Source organism: Callionymus lyra, chromosome 2 (assembly GCF_982586985.1).
Source record: "Callionymus lyra chromosome 2, fCalLyr1.hap1.1, whole genome shotgun sequence".
NCBI lineage: Eukaryota > Metazoa > Chordata > Actinopteri > Syngnathiformes > Callionymidae > Callionymus > Callionymus lyra.
The window spans coordinates 42463477-42481316 of record NC_141819.1 but is presented as its reverse complement, the minus strand read 5'-3'; the positions used below and the strand labels follow the sequence as shown (position 1 = coordinate 42481316).

Below are 17840 nucleotides of genomic sequence, written 5' to 3'. Positions count from 1 at the left end.
GAAAATGTGCTTTTTACTACACCATAGCAAAAAATTTAAATTCACTTAATCAACTTTTTTTTTTATGAACTGGGTCTTGAAAATTATAATTATAAATTAGTGATTTATTTTATTTGTTTTGACCTTCTTTGAATATTTTCTCCCCGGTTTCCTCCCACAATCCTATAACACAGGTTGATTGGGAAATTGTCCGTAGGTATGAGTGTGTGTGTGTGTGTGAATGGTTGTCTGTCATTGTGTGCCCTGTGACAGATTTGCAGGTAAATGTTAAAGTAAAAAAAACAAAAACTAAATGTGCATTCGGTCAAGCTAATTTTTATTTTATTATTTAGAGTAGTTATATAATTTTATTTTATTTAACCACTCCTGGCAACATATTGTTGAGTTTTGTACTGTTGCTATGGAAACAAGGGATGTTCTCACGTTTAAATTATACAATATGAACGCACATAATTAGTTTGAACATGAATTATTAAAAGTATAAATGTAAAAGACACAGATAATTCTATTATATAAATTATACATATATATACACGTATTCTATAATTGTTTCTTTTTAGGTATGCCAAGGACCCTTTTCCCATAAAATATTCAATGTTCTTGTATCACTATATTCAATAGAGATACAAGAACATTGACTTTCTCACACTCATGATCTTGGTTCAATTTCTCATTTTGGAGTTAAATGCTGATCATGGTGCAAGAATGAGATTATATGTTAGTGGTTCCATCTCAGGTTTTTCATTGATGGATTTTTTCCACCAATGCGGCCATAAACAAGAGATTTCCTTTTTGTTGAGATTGCATATTTCAGCTGTCAAAAAGTAGATATTTCATCAAATAAAACAATCAAATAAAAAGTAAACCTTTCTTGAGAGCACAATGACAATCATTGAATCTATTGATTGTCCACTGTGTCATCTGCTTTCATTTGACATGAGCTCCTTGGCGGAGGTATTAGTTCTCGACTTTCTTATCTTGTTTAAATACTTCTCTGGAGTTGCAGCAATTCTCCCAGTTGTCTTCCATTTGTCTAACAGGTCAATTAACCTTGACGCCCCGCTCACGTGTCCTCTCTCAGTCAGTGATGTGGACAAAGGATTTATTCCTCAAGAGCATGATACGAACTGGCATCTGTCCATCTGTGCCCGTCAGACTTGTGTGTGTGTGTGTCGCTCTGATGTCTGTGCATGACTATCATTGTGATGCAACTGATGCAACTGCCCTTCAACGGCGACGCCACTGAACATCCTGCCATGTGAGTGGTATAAAAGTCAGAGTGCTGAACGGTGTCTGAACATAGGCGTAGTTTTAAACTGTGGTGTTCTCTCGCTGAGCAGGACTCAAATATTCAGGAGAACATCACACGGGCTCGCCGTCTGGATCCAGCTCTTTGTTAATTAGTCTGGTGTGACTTCATGGCTGGATGACTTGACAGCACAAGAGTGGAGGAGGGAGGAACATGAAGTTTTTTCTGCTCTCTAATTATCTTCTGATGTTTATGAGCTTCATGACCATGTAGTGAGGATAGATAACGGCTGTAAATATGTTGAATTACATTTCAGTCAAAAACTGAAGTAGTTGTCAAATATTTATAAAATATTAAATTGTCATTTTCAATTTCAATAGTTTATTTCTTTCAAGTTTAGCTGACCCGTACTTTATGTTGATATCGTGGGAAAGATTAAAAATCGTGCATAATCATGAGGTTACTGCTTTTCAAACCAATAGCTTTGCTGAACTATTGTGATTTTATTACAACTTGGAAGAAACAAAAAATAACTAATAATGTGTGTAAGTGTGTAATATGAATGTATTCATGTCCTTTCATGTGTGTCCATTTAAATTGTGATTCAATTATTTTTAAAGAACTTCACTTACTCGTTCTTTTTCTACTTCTGACTCACTTAGCACCTTGGAGACTGCTATAGCTCCGTTAAGAAAAATATAATTTAAATATTTTTTTCTATTGATTATTTCTGTCTGAAATGGGTTTATTCATAAAGGGACCATATATTCTCTAAAACAACATAGAGCTGTGAGTCTACATACATACTACTAAAACACAAACTCACTAATTATCACAGATACTATAAAAGGAGACCCACACAGAACACCATCATAAGCATACAATGAAATGTTCACAGATGCAAATACACAAACATCTTGTTGTAAACGATCTAGAGAGTTTTCTGATTTAGTTTTTTAGTGAGTATAATGCCGACATTATACCAGTTTGTGGGGCAAAAAATGAACGTTGGGGGACTCTTAGCTTTAGTGGGTCACCGAAGGGTTTCCCAGCTAGGTAGGGACACCCTGAACATGTCGCAAGTCTTTTGCAGGTTAAATGGAGACTAACAACCATCCTTTACAATACTAACACGTACAAACAATTTAGAGCCTGTTTTTTCACTGTGGGAGGGAACCAGAGAGTCCTGAGTAAACCCACACAAACTCTTGGATCACTGCATCCAAAAACCTGGTGACACAAAAAATGAATCATGACACCAAACACACTGGAGCCCTGAGTTTTTGTTTTGACAGCGGATCTAGTGTATGTTTAATACTATAAATCCACTGTCTGGCCCTTTGGCCTGGAATGATCCAACATCCCTGCAACACTGACGGTGATTAAATGAGCCGTCTTGCTGATCTACAGTTACAGCGAAAGATTTTATGTTTCCCATATATTCTCCATCCTGAGAACGTTAAGACAAACTGGTAGTGCCAGAGTACAGGAGAGATGGAATGTTGGAGGGGAGCAAAGCAGACAACACAAGTCCCTGCATGACATTTGTCCCACTGGCACAACAGTTATAGCATCACCTCCACACTCTCCGTGTACAAACACTAAATCTGTTTTAGATGGAAATCAATTTGGGATCATTTTGTCGACAGCTCTTCGATTTAAGGAGACAAATCTTTTGGTTCCTTACAGTTAAAGTAAGTCACATTTCTGTCTTTGTTTGACCCAAATATAAGTGGAAATTCTTAATTCTTATCTTTTTTTTCTACCCCTGTGTAAAATGTATGTGGGCACCACCACCCATCTCTTACTTCTTACTTACAGTATTTTAATATTATGAAGAGGCTTCAAGCCAAGATGGCTGAAAATTACAAATATTGTAGAAACAGTGTGGCGCTTTATTTAGGACTATTTTTTAGAGCCGTCGAGTTGCAATGCGACAATAAAATATTTCACTGCCGTCTCTTGCTTTCGCCATATTTTAAAATGTAAAATTTATGGTTGAAAAAATATATCTGTGTTCATTACCTCATATTGATTTCTATTTTTCATCAGATTTATTATTCAGCCTACTTGCTGATACGTGTTTCCCACACTAGAGCGGAATCTGCTGAACAGAAAAACTGCTTCTAATCAATAATTATTTGTGCCTCAATACATTTTTGTACAGTTTATGTCATAAACAGTATTTGAGTTTACTGAATTCATCACTTTTTCTTTACTACTTTTTTCTACTCAGTCTTGAAAACCATCCGAATTCCAGTGTGTAGTTGTTTGCATCAGCACTGCTAGCTGCTACATAGGCTTCTTCGTATTCTTTAAATATTGCTTTGCCGCGATGACAACTTTGAAGATTTTTCTTTACTCCTCTCGAAATCCTCGCTGAACAATTTGGTTGTCATCTTCTGTCACTGCAAAGAACGACGAAAATTATTTAATAATCCCCTAAATTCTTTTTCGGTTGGAAAATTAACGTGAATCCCTAAAAGATGTCTCTCTCAGTTTGAAATGAATGCCAGGTTTTATTTTATTAGTAGACCATCAAATATTATGATGCAGAGAGTGACATCTAGTGGTCTTTCAAAATTTACACACTGTATCATGATACAGCATGAGCTGTTTCATGAGGCCTCGTCAACACATAGGTATTTGTCAGTATTCAGTTTGATTGGATATGTTTGATGTTTACAAGGCAAAAATGTGTTTGATTGGATGAGTGTGATTGAATAAACACACAAACAAAATAAACCACCACTTTGTACTGTTTTATTAACTTTATTCAAGCACTAAAAACGTTTTTTTTTTCTGTACGGGAAACCCTTTTTTTTAATATATTTTTTCCAATGTAAATTTATGGGCTCTGCAGAAACCAATGTAAAGGGGGATTGGAATCAACAAATGAATAAATATCGGCTTTATACCCCACTTTATTTCAAGTTTTCCATTTAGCATTAGCATGTCGTAATAAGCACCTTACCATGAAGGATTTATTTCAGTCAATGCTTCTGAATAATAATAATGTCAGAGTCAAAGTATTTGTCAGGAACAATGCTCGGTTTAAGCAGGATTTCTCTTCAAACTAGATTAAAGAAAGCAATGTGGGTTCCTCATTTTTCTATGGTGTCAAAAGTGTATTTGTGGAACAAACCAGAGCCACATTTATTTTCCAGGGGAAGACAAGGCAGAGGCCAAGGAGACCTAGATGTGGCTGAGCACATTTAACATTTGCTGACTTGTAAAGTGAAGTATAAAGTATCCTCACACATTTAAAAAAAAATCTTGGCCATGCTGAATTCATGTAAAAAGGTACTGTCACCTCGTTTCTCAGCCCCATCCCTGTGCCTTGCACCTTCCTATTTTCTTTTTCCAATTCTCTTTCCCTCCATCGTTTTGTGTCTTTTCCTGTGTGTCCCTCGCGTTGACCCTATTCCCACTGAGAGCTGGGTGATGTGTTTTACAGAGAGATTGGTGATACTCTACTTTCCGCCTCCTCTTCGGGCTAGGAGGTGTTGCGATGTCTGGGGTCGACCTCACTGGCTTTCAGCTGTAAATAATATGTTTCCTGATGGACCTGGACACCCCTGCGGCTCTCAATCCGAGCCACGATGGTGCTCACAGATGAGAACTCAGGTTTTAATGATGGAGCGAGGTCAGCCTGGTGTGCCGTGCACTCCTCTCTTTCTTGCCACCATCTTTTTTTAAACATCTTTTTTAGCAGCATCAGGTTTATTATTTAGATTTACAGCAGAAAGGCATTTAAATCCAATGTCTCACTCTGCTGAACACGCGTTGTCCGCTCGGGTGAGGTGTGTGAATGCTGGCTGCATTGTAAATGACTGCTCATTCACAGTCGAACAAATGGTCTTATTCTCACTTAGACTCTCTTTTTCTTTGCAGAATGTCATAAATAAACCACTAAAATGAGACGTTAAATCTTGTCTTTTGTTGTCCTCTCACATTTCCTCTGGTGCAGTGCTTCAATTATGCTTCGCAGGTAAGTCACAGGAGTGTATCTCTGGATGGGTTTTTGATTCAAACTGGTCTTGTGGGTCTTGTTTAATTTTTTGTTTTCTCTCACATCATTACAGAAAACATGGAAATCTGATGTTGTGTTGCATCTTTTTTCTAAAATTTATGAAATGTTTTTCCTTTTTATCTTATTTATTGCTGAGAAAGATTCTTAATGTTACACTTAGTAGTTTTTGCTGCTGATCTTTTGCAGGAATGAGCAGGCAGCTTTTATTGATGTGAAATGGAGAATTTAAAAGGCAGAATTAAGCTTGTGACACTAAACATCAACACATTGATTCCAGAATAAGGTTGGGAGGAATTTATCACTTAAGTGAAATAATAAAATAAAAACGAAATGTTTTTGACACTCAACCCACTCAGTGTGTAGTTATGATCGCTTAACATTAACTTTCCTGCTAAAAGCCCAGATTTCTGGTGTAACTGGAGCAAGACATATTTATAATTCTTGCTTTTTTCCCGGTGAGACATTTAAAATTAATCAACATATTCAAAAAAGAACCAAACTCTATCTGAATCTTTCATTCTTTCCTTTTCCGTAAGTGTTTGGTTTATGTACTTTATAAATTCAGCTCAAATGTAAATTTTAGAATATTACTTGTCACTGACTGAGCCCCGAAAAAAACATCTCCTCAAGAAATGAATTACCTTGCATTTGTTGTAAAAAAAGAAAGAAAAAAAGACTAAGTTTAGCAAGTGGTTTTGCAAAGTTCTTGGTCTGAAACTCCGTAAATCATTGTTCACTTGTGTAATTGAGCTGGAAACCCCTGATCTAGATTTTCTCGATAGTACTAAGCTCATTCAAATGTAAAATGTAAAAATGTATGTATTATCTGGATGAGATAAATGTGGCTAAATAATATTGGGTGAAATCAACTGATACGTACACATGCTGGTAAATAAAATGATTCCTTTGTAAGATTCAATGATCAAGTAAGATTGAAAGCAGTACAGCGGTCATGCTTCAGAGCTTTATTAACAAGTATCCTTCTTTATCAATATCGATAGAATCATGTGCCGTTCATATCCTTGTCGACTCGATGATAATCAACTGACAAGGTTTCAGATCAAACTATAGGAGGAGATATACTATCTAAATGTTATACTAATAATATTAATTGAAATCATGTTTTATTTTATTATAGTGGTTTATATTTCAGGAATGTATATCAAAATATAATTTTCTTAAATGTACAAATAACTATAATTAAACATCTGGCAGTCATTACATCCTACAAAGCTAATTGAACAACAAAACCATACTAGATGACTTAGAATGAGAGGATACAGTAGACTGTTTGTAGACATTTTGTTTTTTAAAACTGAAAGCAGTTACAACTTTGAGTCATCTGGTCTGCAAATTCTGCAATATGATCTTTCAATTCTCCTCCTCCATTTTGTTTACTTAGCTGATGCCTTAAGTAACACAGAAACACATGTATCTAATCCATATGCCAACAAATTACTCAGTGTCTTGCTGCCTAACTTCCTGCAACTGGTTCACAGCAACTCTGCAAAGTTAAATTGCAGGTGACAATGTTTTTGTATTTGTCTTATTCTAGCACCTCTACAGGAGTACAAACACCAAACGGCATCTGTTTTAATGCTCAACAGAACCCAGCGGATCCTTTAGAAAGAGAATAAAATCAAAGCCGACTTCTACGGTCGACCTGGCACACAAATAGATATTTGACTTTTTCAAATGTGATATTGTTGAAGCAGCTGTGATAGATTTTCTGCTTGACAAGCTTTTCAGCATCTATTTACTAAAGCTAGTAGCCCATCGTGTTAGATTTGGCTCCCCTGACTTGCTTGTGGGCCTGTTGTTGAAAAATACATCAATATGTCTCCCCACTGTGAACGTTGATGCTCTGCAAGAGAAACAAAAAGCACTTTCTTGTGTGCTGCACAACTGGGTTGTTGTTCTGGTTGCTAATCCCACATCACTAACTGGCACGCACACTGAGATTTTTCTAAAGATTTTTAAGATTTAAAAGAACTCTGAGCGCAAATCTTTAACCAAGAGTATCATTCTCTCAAATAATATGGGTTTTCACACAATATTAATCATCCAATTGATCTCATCCAGAAGGAAAACTGTTTTTTATATTGATCCTGATTCTAAACGCTGACATATTTATAAGTCACAATTTTAACATACACATTACTGTACTTGATTTTGACACATTATCGGCGGGCCACATCAAATAACTTGGCTGGCCAGTTTTGGCCCCTGGGTCTCATGTTTAATGTAGGTAAGCCAGAACACCACCAATATTTAAGCATATTTTCACAATACCACATAACATTTCCTTAAAGGTTCATTTAATTCAAGCATCAATCTTATTTGTTTGCTAACATACAGATGAACAGCAGAAAAATGACCTCCTTGGCAAAAGTGACGACAACAATGTGACATTCACAACTGATCCATTTATGAAGCATTTGGTGGAGTTTGTAGGGATTAAAAAATGTTTTACAATAACCGATCTGGCAGTCTTCCCGTGGATCTGCAATCCCTGAGAGATTTTTTAAGTCTCACTTTCGGTCTAATATCAATTACGCAGGTTTAATTTGAGCCCAAATCTTCTAAATTGGCGGAACTCATAACCGAAATGGATACATTTGTAAGGGTTTAAAAAGTATGTGAATTGTTTTAAAACGTTTGGATGATCCTACTTGAGCGTCTGTGTTCCTCAACTTCTTCTCTTCTTCTCAGATAAACGCTTTTCTCTCTGAACCTGCCAAGAAGCAGAACAAGAAGGTTGTTAAATAGAGGGTTTAAACATCACACGGTCATTGTGAAAGTGAGCGCTGCTCGTCTCTTGGAACGTCAGGATTGTAACAATACATGAGAGAGATGAAACATGAGCAGAGAGATAAATGTTACATCAGCTGCGTAACCCTTTAAAGCTTTTAATTACAGCAGGATCCTTGCAGAGCTTCAAAAGCTTCATAAAAGTGTTAATTAAAACAAAGAGTCGTCGTCTGTGCAGCATCCCGAGGCTGCGACAGTCACAGTGGTGTTCACCATTGATGAGTCATCGCAGCCTAAAGTGCGGATCAGAGATCAGAGTGTGTTGATTTTATTGTTCTTTGTGTCTCCAGGTGCTGCAGGATGTGGGGCGGACTGCCGTTGGGTGGACTGCAGCCCCTGCTGGTCCTCCTTCTGCTCCAGACGGCTGGCTGTGGTGAGTTCTCGTAATGCTGGAGCTTTTTATTTCCACCGCTTCTGAGATTTGATGAATTCTGAAATACAGAATATAGACAGTTTTACTGCCTCCACCTGCATCTGGACCATTTTCTGGATCAATGCAGTGCATGATAAGCATTGCTTAAAAATCATTCAAATCACATTTATCTTCCATCAACATCACTTTGATTATCTGTGATCCTTCTTATCTTTAACGCTGACATCTCTATACAGTAGGTCACCATTTTAAAATTAACATTAATGTTGTCCCTCATCCTTGAGGTTGACACATGTAAGGCTAAGTTAAACCCCTAATAAATTATATAAAATCATATTTGGCGGGACGTTACCTGAGTCCAAATGAATTTTTACATCAATGCAGTGGATTTAAATATCAGTTGAGTTTATCCCACTTAAATGCATGATTAATAGTCAAATATGTGGCCTTCTCTCAACAGAGGGATGGAGGAAAGACATAGACAATATTGTATTTTTGTCATAGTTTGAACCTCCATCTGCATTATTTTAAATGTTCATGTTTTTGCAGTGGTCTTAAGTGTCCAGATCTCAGACACTGTTTGGTATTCTTTCTCTTGTTTTTGTTTTTCTTTAAACAGCTTTTTGCTGGAACATTTGAGTGACTCAAAGCTCGGACAGAGAGATGATGATGGATGAAGGTGATTTAAAATGAGTGTGGGTTTTGTGTCACAGGGAGTGGATGATGGACTCAAGCGCTTTTGAAAAAGTGTACTTTGTGAATACACACTCATCTCTCTTCCTCTGAGAGGCTTGGAAGGTCATTACGGTCTCCTGTCTTTTCACGTACCTGGGCTTCATTTTTTTTAATTCCAAATGTGTAACTCGTCTGGCAGCCAATGGGAGGATGAAGGTTGATGGGGAGGATTTCTTTGACAGCAGTGAGATAAAGTAGGAGAGTTAGAGGACATAAGGAAAATCATGTTTGTTTATATTCCACATGTCTGTTTTCAACTCTAAATATCTGTACTGTCATGACTAGTGATGCACAGAAAAATCTTGCATGACTAAAATTGAACTTTGAACTCTGAAAATGCTGTCTTTTTGAGCAGTTCAGTTCATCAAGAGATCAGCTCCTCTGATGCATCTGTTAACAACTGATGAAGCGTTATTCTTTTTATTCATTCATTCATTCATTCATTTTCTACGGCTTTATCCTTTACCGGGGTTGCGGGGAGACTGAAGCCTATCCCAGTATCATGGGGCGAGAGGCAGGGGAAACCCTGGACAAGACGCCGGTCTGTTGCAGGGCACACAAAGACAGACAACCATTCACACACACTCATACCTGTGGACAATTTCCCAAAGTTCCCAAAGAGTAAGCCCACGCAACATGTGGAGAACATACAAGCGACCGCGCTAACCACTCCGCCAACGTGCGCCCACTGTTTTTTTTCACATTAGTGGTAAATGGTAGAGACAGACCAGATTGAAAAGTAAAATACCCTAATTCTGAGACCTATTGAGATCCTCTGACTGTGTATGATTTGCAATATTTTGATCTAAAAGAAAATATTTAGAATGGATGGATGCCAAGACATTTATTTATTATTTATTATTAAGTATTCTGCTATTGTTGTATTTCTCAGCAGTTCAGTCAGCAATAAGCCTGTATATAAAAATGACAATTATAATAATGATTAGACATTTTATTAAAGAGTGCCAATTAAAAATTGTCAATGTCACTTTAAAAAATCAAACAATATAAAAGTCACATAATACTATAAAGTCACATATTAAAAAGTAATTGCATAAATCAAAATTATTATTTTTATTTTTATTTTTTATACAAATACAACAGTAATACTTTATTGATCTCCAAATTGCAGTAACTCCATTCAAAGCGTTAGCATTATAACTTTGGATCAAATAAAAAGTATTGAAGTGGGTAGTAAAGTATAAATAAAAAATGATAAAAAATCTAAAATACATCAGATCTGCAGTGTGTACAACAAACGTTCCAATGTAATTGCACAAAGGTAATTGTTGAAAATAAATAAATAAAACGTTGAATATAATACTATATATATATATTATAATATAATTGAATATTTACTCACTTTGATATTTTATTTTTATACTTTTACGTACACGCACAATTCATTTCAATTGTTGACAGTACAATAACAACACAATACAAACTTCAAACACAATGATTCTCATGGAGACTGGAGCTGTACCATCTGCACAAAGGTTTTAATGCCTCACCAGGAACGATTTGGAGCAAATATCTCTGACAAGAGGAAGTGGACGAGGTCAAAAAAGGGTCAAAGAATGGTTGGAGAGGGTGTCTGTCGGGCAGAAGGCAAACCTGTCTCCACTGGGAGACGTGATGTGAGAAGCAGCTAACTGGAGAATGGAGCGAGGCATAAATAAAAAGGCTGAATTGAGATCTTAAGGAAGAGAAACTAGAGCAGAGAGAAGCACGAGCTGAAGGATGATAAACCTCTTAATGACTAATATGAAGAGACAATGCAGAAAATGTCAGCATCGATCTTTTATTAGATAACACTGCATTATCAAGCAGCTCGTACTAAACCTGTGTTATCAGTGTCTGTAAGTGCGTCTGCCTGTGAGTGGGAGAAACATTTTCTAATAATGTTTATTCTTATTATACATTATTAAAGCCACTTGAAGCTCCACTGCAGTACAACTCAGCCAAGTCATGAAATATTATCTCCTCATTTAATTTTCACCACACAAACTTCTGCCTTGTGACAGAGAAGTAACCAACACAGTTCTGTGAAAGTCCGCAACAGATTCACCAGAGCTGCCTCTGAAATGGATGCACCATAAGTCTCTCTTAGTAAGAAGGAGACAGTGTTCAGAGTTTATTTTTTTGTCTAATTCCCAAACAAACATACAGAAAAACAACATTATGAGCAAATGTCTTTAAAAACTTTGCACAGAGTCAATCTTTTGTTAGCTTTACAAACAAACATATGGTCTTTATGACTTGTTATATGATTTTTAAAATGTTTTTTTGTTTGATTCAGATTCAACTCAGCTTTGTGCTAACATTTGAAGAGGTTTGTAGCTATTTATTTATTTAAAAATAGTTACCGCCACTCTGTCAAAATGATTCATGGTACACGTTTTTTCACCAATCTGATGAGAAGAACGCCTGAGCCAGAAGGCAAAATTCGCAATTCTCCACATCAATTTAAAAAAAGTTACAATATTCAATTTCTGTGTTGCTGTCATGCAGTGATTCATGGTAAAGTTCATGGTTGGTAAGGCACTGACAGCTTTAATGTCAGATTTTAAAATATATAAAGGTTAGATTATTTATTTCAGTACTCATGGTATCTCATCACTATTATTCACACGTACAACGTCTTAAAATACCTAAAGATAAGAAAGCATTCAGTAGAGTGACCTTTATTCTAATATTCAGTTGTTTCTAAAGCTTAAAAAACAATATTTGTCCGGTAGTTTAAAGCAAACCTTGTAGATCCAGTTTTGGTCTTCAGTTGTACTTACTTACTTGACCTTTTCACCTTAAATTCAGTTTTAAGAAAATGTTCAGCTCGCCTTTCATCCCTAAGTATGGAAATTTAGAGATCAAACATTAATAATATTTAAAATGAGTTATACATAAAGATCAGTAGACGAATGGTCACCAATAAGTAAAAAGAAGGACCAGGAGTGGAAACACTCAATAGAGTCAGAGTCAAGTCTAACAGTTTACAAACGTGATTTTTTTTATTCTGATCCAAAACATATCGAATAAAGAAATCCAAATCAAATTTGTATCCAATAAATAATCCAAAAACAAAGATGTATTCAATTAAAAAACAATATGGAAAACCCAAAGTGTGTGAAGGATCACAAGGAACACAAATCCAAAGCGGAGGCAAAGCAACAAAATAAAACCTTAAATATGACAAAAATATTCATATGAATTGAATGTAATTTTTCCTTGTTATAATGACAGGTGCGTCTTTCATGTATGTTAGAAGTTGCATGAAAAACTGCCAGTGGCAGCAGTTGATGATGATAATCCACATGGAAAATATTATTTTCTGAAGAGCTCAGAGAAGATCTCGGGTCAATAAATATATTAAAGAATCCCTCAGTCAGCACTAGATAAAAGTTCCCATGAAAGAAAGTGAAGTTACCGATAAAACGTGTTCCGCCTTGACCTGGCAGATAAGCATCAGGCTGAATGAACGAGTGAGGGCTTTTCTCTGCCTTGTTTGACCTCCTTACTTCTCTGGCTTCCCTCTTGTTTCACACACATCAGCACTTTTCACATTAGATTCATCATAAAGTTCCTTATGCATTAAACAGCATTCATCAAGTCCCTAAAGATGGCCGGCCAGATGGTCGGCTTAAAGTCAAAATAGATTCATTGTCATAATGATATAGTGACGAAGGAATAGATCATGGATTTCAAAAACCATACAGTGACTTCCAATAAGAGTAAAAATGATGTTTAAGGAATTTGATACCATGATTGTGCCAAAGACAGTTTGGTAAATATCAAATTTGTTCGACCAAAGGTGCTAAAATATTTTGGCCCTTGTGAGATTGAGTTTGATACAACATATATTACCGTCCCAATAATAATTTGGATAATCATGATCAATTATAAATCGGGAATAATGTTGACGTAATACTGGGTTTACAGAGGCTGGCTGGTTGGATGAGAGAAACGATAAACAGCACTAGTACACAAATAAGGGCAGAGATTAACTCTCGTCAAGATGCACAAACACATTAGCCAGAACAGGGAAAAAGCTGGAACTGAATGTTCCAGCAGTAACCGTGACAGTTGCCACTTGACGATTTGGTTTATGAAATCAGGACTTCAACCTTCAGTAGTCAATTTTAAAGTGGATTGAAGCAAGTATCTCAGTATATCACCTTTCAATTGTTGACTCCTGTTGATCTCTGTGAAGAGAGAGCTGATATCAAATTAACTGGAAGTAAAGACGTGTGTAATTGGCGTCTAATTATAGTGTTAAAAGTCTTCAATTGGTGCTTTACTAACTCATTATTTCCAATTTAGTGACTGTGTAATTGAGACAGTTTATTGGTCAGTGTCACACAGGTCAGACGGTTTTGCAAAAAAAAATGAGGAGGCTATTACATTTACTCAACAACTGCACAGTAGTACCTCACACATATTAAATCTCAGGAGGGAGGAAGAAATAAAACACTTAGGATAGTGAATATTGTAGGGATATGACAACTAGTGTACTCACAGCTACTGTTGATTTAAAGTAGGCAGATGTATCAATATATATCAATATATTAGACTTTATACTTTCTTTTATTGTCATTGCACAGAAAAACACAGCAGTGAAACTGGCAACGAAATTCCATTGCATGACAACCGTTAAAAACACAACAGGGTGAATGTATACATAAAAGTAGAAATATTAATATTAATAAGTTAAAAAAAAATATATATATATTAATAATTGTGGCTTACAGACGATGAAATGTCCCAGAAAATTAGAATATTGTGAAAAAGTTCAATCTTGGAAAGCCTCAATCATGGGGAAGACTGCTGACTTGACAGATGTCCAGAAGACAATTATTGACAGTTGAGTGGAAGGAAAAAGTTTGGTAGGAAAAGGTGCACCAGCAAAAGGGATAACCGCAGCCTTGAGTGGATTGTCAAGCAACATCCATTCAAGAATTCGGTGGAGCTTCACAAGGAGTGGACTGAAGCTGGAGTCAGCACATCAAGAGCTGACGACGCACAGACGAATCCTAGACATGGGCTACAAATGTTGCCTTCTTGTCACAAGCCACTCCTGAACCAGAGACAACGTCAAAAGCGTCTTACCTGGGCTAAGGAGAAAAAGGACTGGACTGTTGCTCAGTGGTCCAAAGTCCTCTTTTCAGATGAAAAGCAAATTTTGCATTTAATTTGGAAATCAAGGTCCCAGGGTCTGGAAGAACAGTGAAGAGGCACATAATCCATGTTGCTTGAAGTCCAGTGTGAAGTTTCCAAAGTCAGTATGAGCCATGTCATCTGCTGGTCCACTGTGTTTTCTGAAGTACACAGTCAACACAACCATCTACCATGACATTTTGGAGCACTTCATGTTTACTTCTGCAGACAAGCTTTATGGAGATGCCGATTTAATTTTCCAGCAGGACTTGGCACCTGCCCACTTTGCCAGAGGTACCAAAAGCAGGTTAAATGACCATGGTGTTACTGTGCAAACTCACCTGATCTGAACCCCATAGAGAATCTTTGAGGTATTGTCAAGAGGAAGATGAGGGACAACAGACCCAACAATGCAGATGACCTAAAGGCTTCGATTACACCTGAGCAGTCCCACACGCTGATCGCTTCCATGCCACGCCACATTCATGCAGTAATTCATGCAAAAGGAGGTCCAACCAAGTATTGAGTGCATGGACATGAACATACTTTTAAGAAGCCTGACATTACTGTTTAAAATAGCTTTTTTTTCTTTGGTCTTAGGTAATATCTGAGACACTGCATTTTGTGTTTTCATTATGTATAAGCCCCAATAATTAAAATTTTGGGGAATAAATGTTTGACATGTTTCATTCTATGTGTAATGAATCTATATAATATATGGGTTTCACATTCTGAAATGATAGACAAGAAATATTGAACTTTTTCATGATGTTCAAATTTTTCGAGATGTAACTGTATGTATAAAATATGTTTGCCTTTAATTTAGAGATGATCTATTTGAACGTGTATCATAAGTGCATTTTTTATTAAATGTTTTCTTCATTTTGAGTGTAAGGAAGAACATAAATTTACCAAACTACTTCAACAATAATGTTGATTATTGTATGGTAATACATGCGCATTATCACAATCCATTTGGAGCAACATGTTTGCAGAGACTTATTAACACTGTAGAAATCGACTGCTGTGAAACACAAGCAAAATCAAAGGTGTGAAATCTGCAATGAAAATAAAGCAGCCTTGCCTTGCATATTACAGTAAAAATGCCATTAGTGCCCACCCTGTGTGCTCTCTCAGCCAAGTGCCAGACACATAAAGACCATCTGACTGCGTTTAATAATCCTAAAGTGAAGACAGATGGGCCTACGGTGATGATCTTGTAGACACCACCGTGAAGCAGCAGAGAGAAAATGAGGAGATTTGAGTTTTATATCGACCTCGGGGACGTGACCTCTATCACTTTTTTATCAGGACAGAGATTGCTGGATATTCTATGGTAAACATTTGAGAAGTCATTCCTGCTGTTCAGGGGTTTTTATGTAGTTTTAAGATTTTTTTGGTGAATTATGTGTTCAGTGTAAAGTAAACTTTTTACAAAGGCAGAGCAAAGTCGTTGATCAAATCACTGACCATTAGCATTCCTGTGTTATTGCTCACAACTCTAAATAAAACGTGTTTGCGTAATAAACTTTCCACTTGAAAACATGGGTAACATTCTCTCCTCCACCAGCTTATTAGCTTTTTTTCAGACTAAAATCCATTTTTTAAAGCCAGCAAGTGAAATGTGTGTGCAAGATGGGGATTTTAGTGGCGTTCAAGACGTCAAAAAATATAATAAAGAGGGCTGATGCAGAGCAACTGAGTCGTGTTTTAATACTTAAACTTACTTCTAAAGGACATTTATGTGATGCACTTCTTTCTGCTCTGTCAAAGAAAGTATTTCACTATAACACTCATGCTACTGAACTGCACTGCACATCAAGCCAGGTGTGATTCAAAATAGATAAACATTTTGTAAAAATTCCAGGATGTCAAGGACTTATTAATTCTAATGGTTAGTATTAGGGGTGTTAGAAAATATTGATACAATGATCTATCATGATATAACAGCGATAAAAAAAATAATTAAAATAAATCCTTTAAAAAAATTTTTACCATAGTTTTCTATAGTTCAATAAAGTGTGTAAAATAATTAGTTTATTTGTATTATTATTTATATATAATAACAGGCAAATACCACAGAGTTTGTGTTACAATTTAACTTCTGATACGTATAAACGACACAATGTATCTTGCTATTTATTGGTAACTATAGGATCAAGGATATAATTGTAGTAGTGTCCGAGTACTTGTTCTGGTGTTGCAGAATTTAAAGAACACATAAGTCCTAACAAAGTCGTTACTGCTTTCATTTGTTTTGAAACCAAAATATGTCTAAACATCATCTTTAAAATCTGCTGGAATTGACTGTATCCTCTCGTCCTCAGTCATCGCTGGAATCTCGCAGAATTTCATTGTTCCTTTAGCTTTGGAGGACATTATCTCATTAACGGCGAGAAGCGTCATTGCAACACAAAAATGGACAAACAATGTGATTATTTTCGTGTTAATTGTATATAATAAAATCGAATAATTTTTTTTGATACACAATTGATGGAAATATAAACCATAAAACATCCATGATATTGAAAAAACAAACAAAGACTTTACAGTTGAATATTAATACAATATTATGAAAAGAAATGCATGTCTTCTCTCGCCCAAACAAATAAGGGCAGCATTACTTGTCTTACAGTGGTGATGACAATTTAATCTAAATGCAACATCGTATCCACATTCACATTCATAGCATGAAAAACAAAAGGAGACTTCCATGAAGGAAGTGTGGGCAGCAGGTGTGGAGTATGAAATTAATGAGATCGTGGTTGTTGAGCCTACTTGGCAACTTTTGTGGCGGAAAGTTGTAATTGGCAGTTGAAGATGCTTGATGGATCCTGAATGGTGCTGGCTCGTGGATGAAAACACGACTGAAGCTTCACTGCTGGAGTCAGAGCTCGCTGGTTGAGCAGAAGCTGTTTGGTAGTCTTCAGGGACGCCACTTTATCCCACGTTTGGATGTTTGGTGTAAACAAAGACGTGAGCCAGAACCTCCAGGGGCGAGGAGAGAAGATAGAAAGAAAGTGACTGAAACGTGATCAACTCTTGAGAAAGATATTTTTGCCTTCAGGAGTTTGCATAATCCTGTCTTACACATCACGCTAACGTTTTTCAAATAAGGATTTTAAGCCATTAAATGTTATCAGAATTAGATTAGAATGCATTAGTTTCGCTGCAGGGAAATGTCATCACTGCAGATGTGGAGCAGAAAAATGTGGAATATAAATACGTTTGGTAGTTGAGCAGTTATGTGGGGTAAAGATTTGCATAATGTAAGGCACTAAAATGAAGCATGTAATGAGAAACGAATGAGGATCCGAGTAGCTGTTAAGCAAATGTTTAAGTCACTGTAAAGTTAATGCATGTCTTGATTATATATCTGGATAAAAATGATGATGCTTTTGGATGTTTTAGTCACAAATAGGAGCTACTCAGATTATCTTATTTAGCAATCTGGTTTAAAATTTAGATCATAGTGCTTGTGTCTCCAG

The 17840-nt window shown here is 36.3% G+C and overlaps 1 protein-coding gene across 1 annotated transcript in view; it reads left to right on the top strand.

Annotated features, from left to right (window-relative positions):
- ncanb (neurocan b) overlaps positions 1 to 17840 on the top strand; it is a 150623-nt gene that overhangs the window by 29517 nt on the left and 103266 nt on the right. The window contains exon 2 of the mRNA XM_087785370.1: positions 8384 to 8466. Within this exon, the coding sequence (XP_087641496.1) occupies positions 8394 to 8466 (73 nt within the window). The 5' untranslated portion in view covers positions 8384 to 8393. The remainder of the gene's footprint in view (positions 1 to 8383; positions 8467 to 17840) is intronic.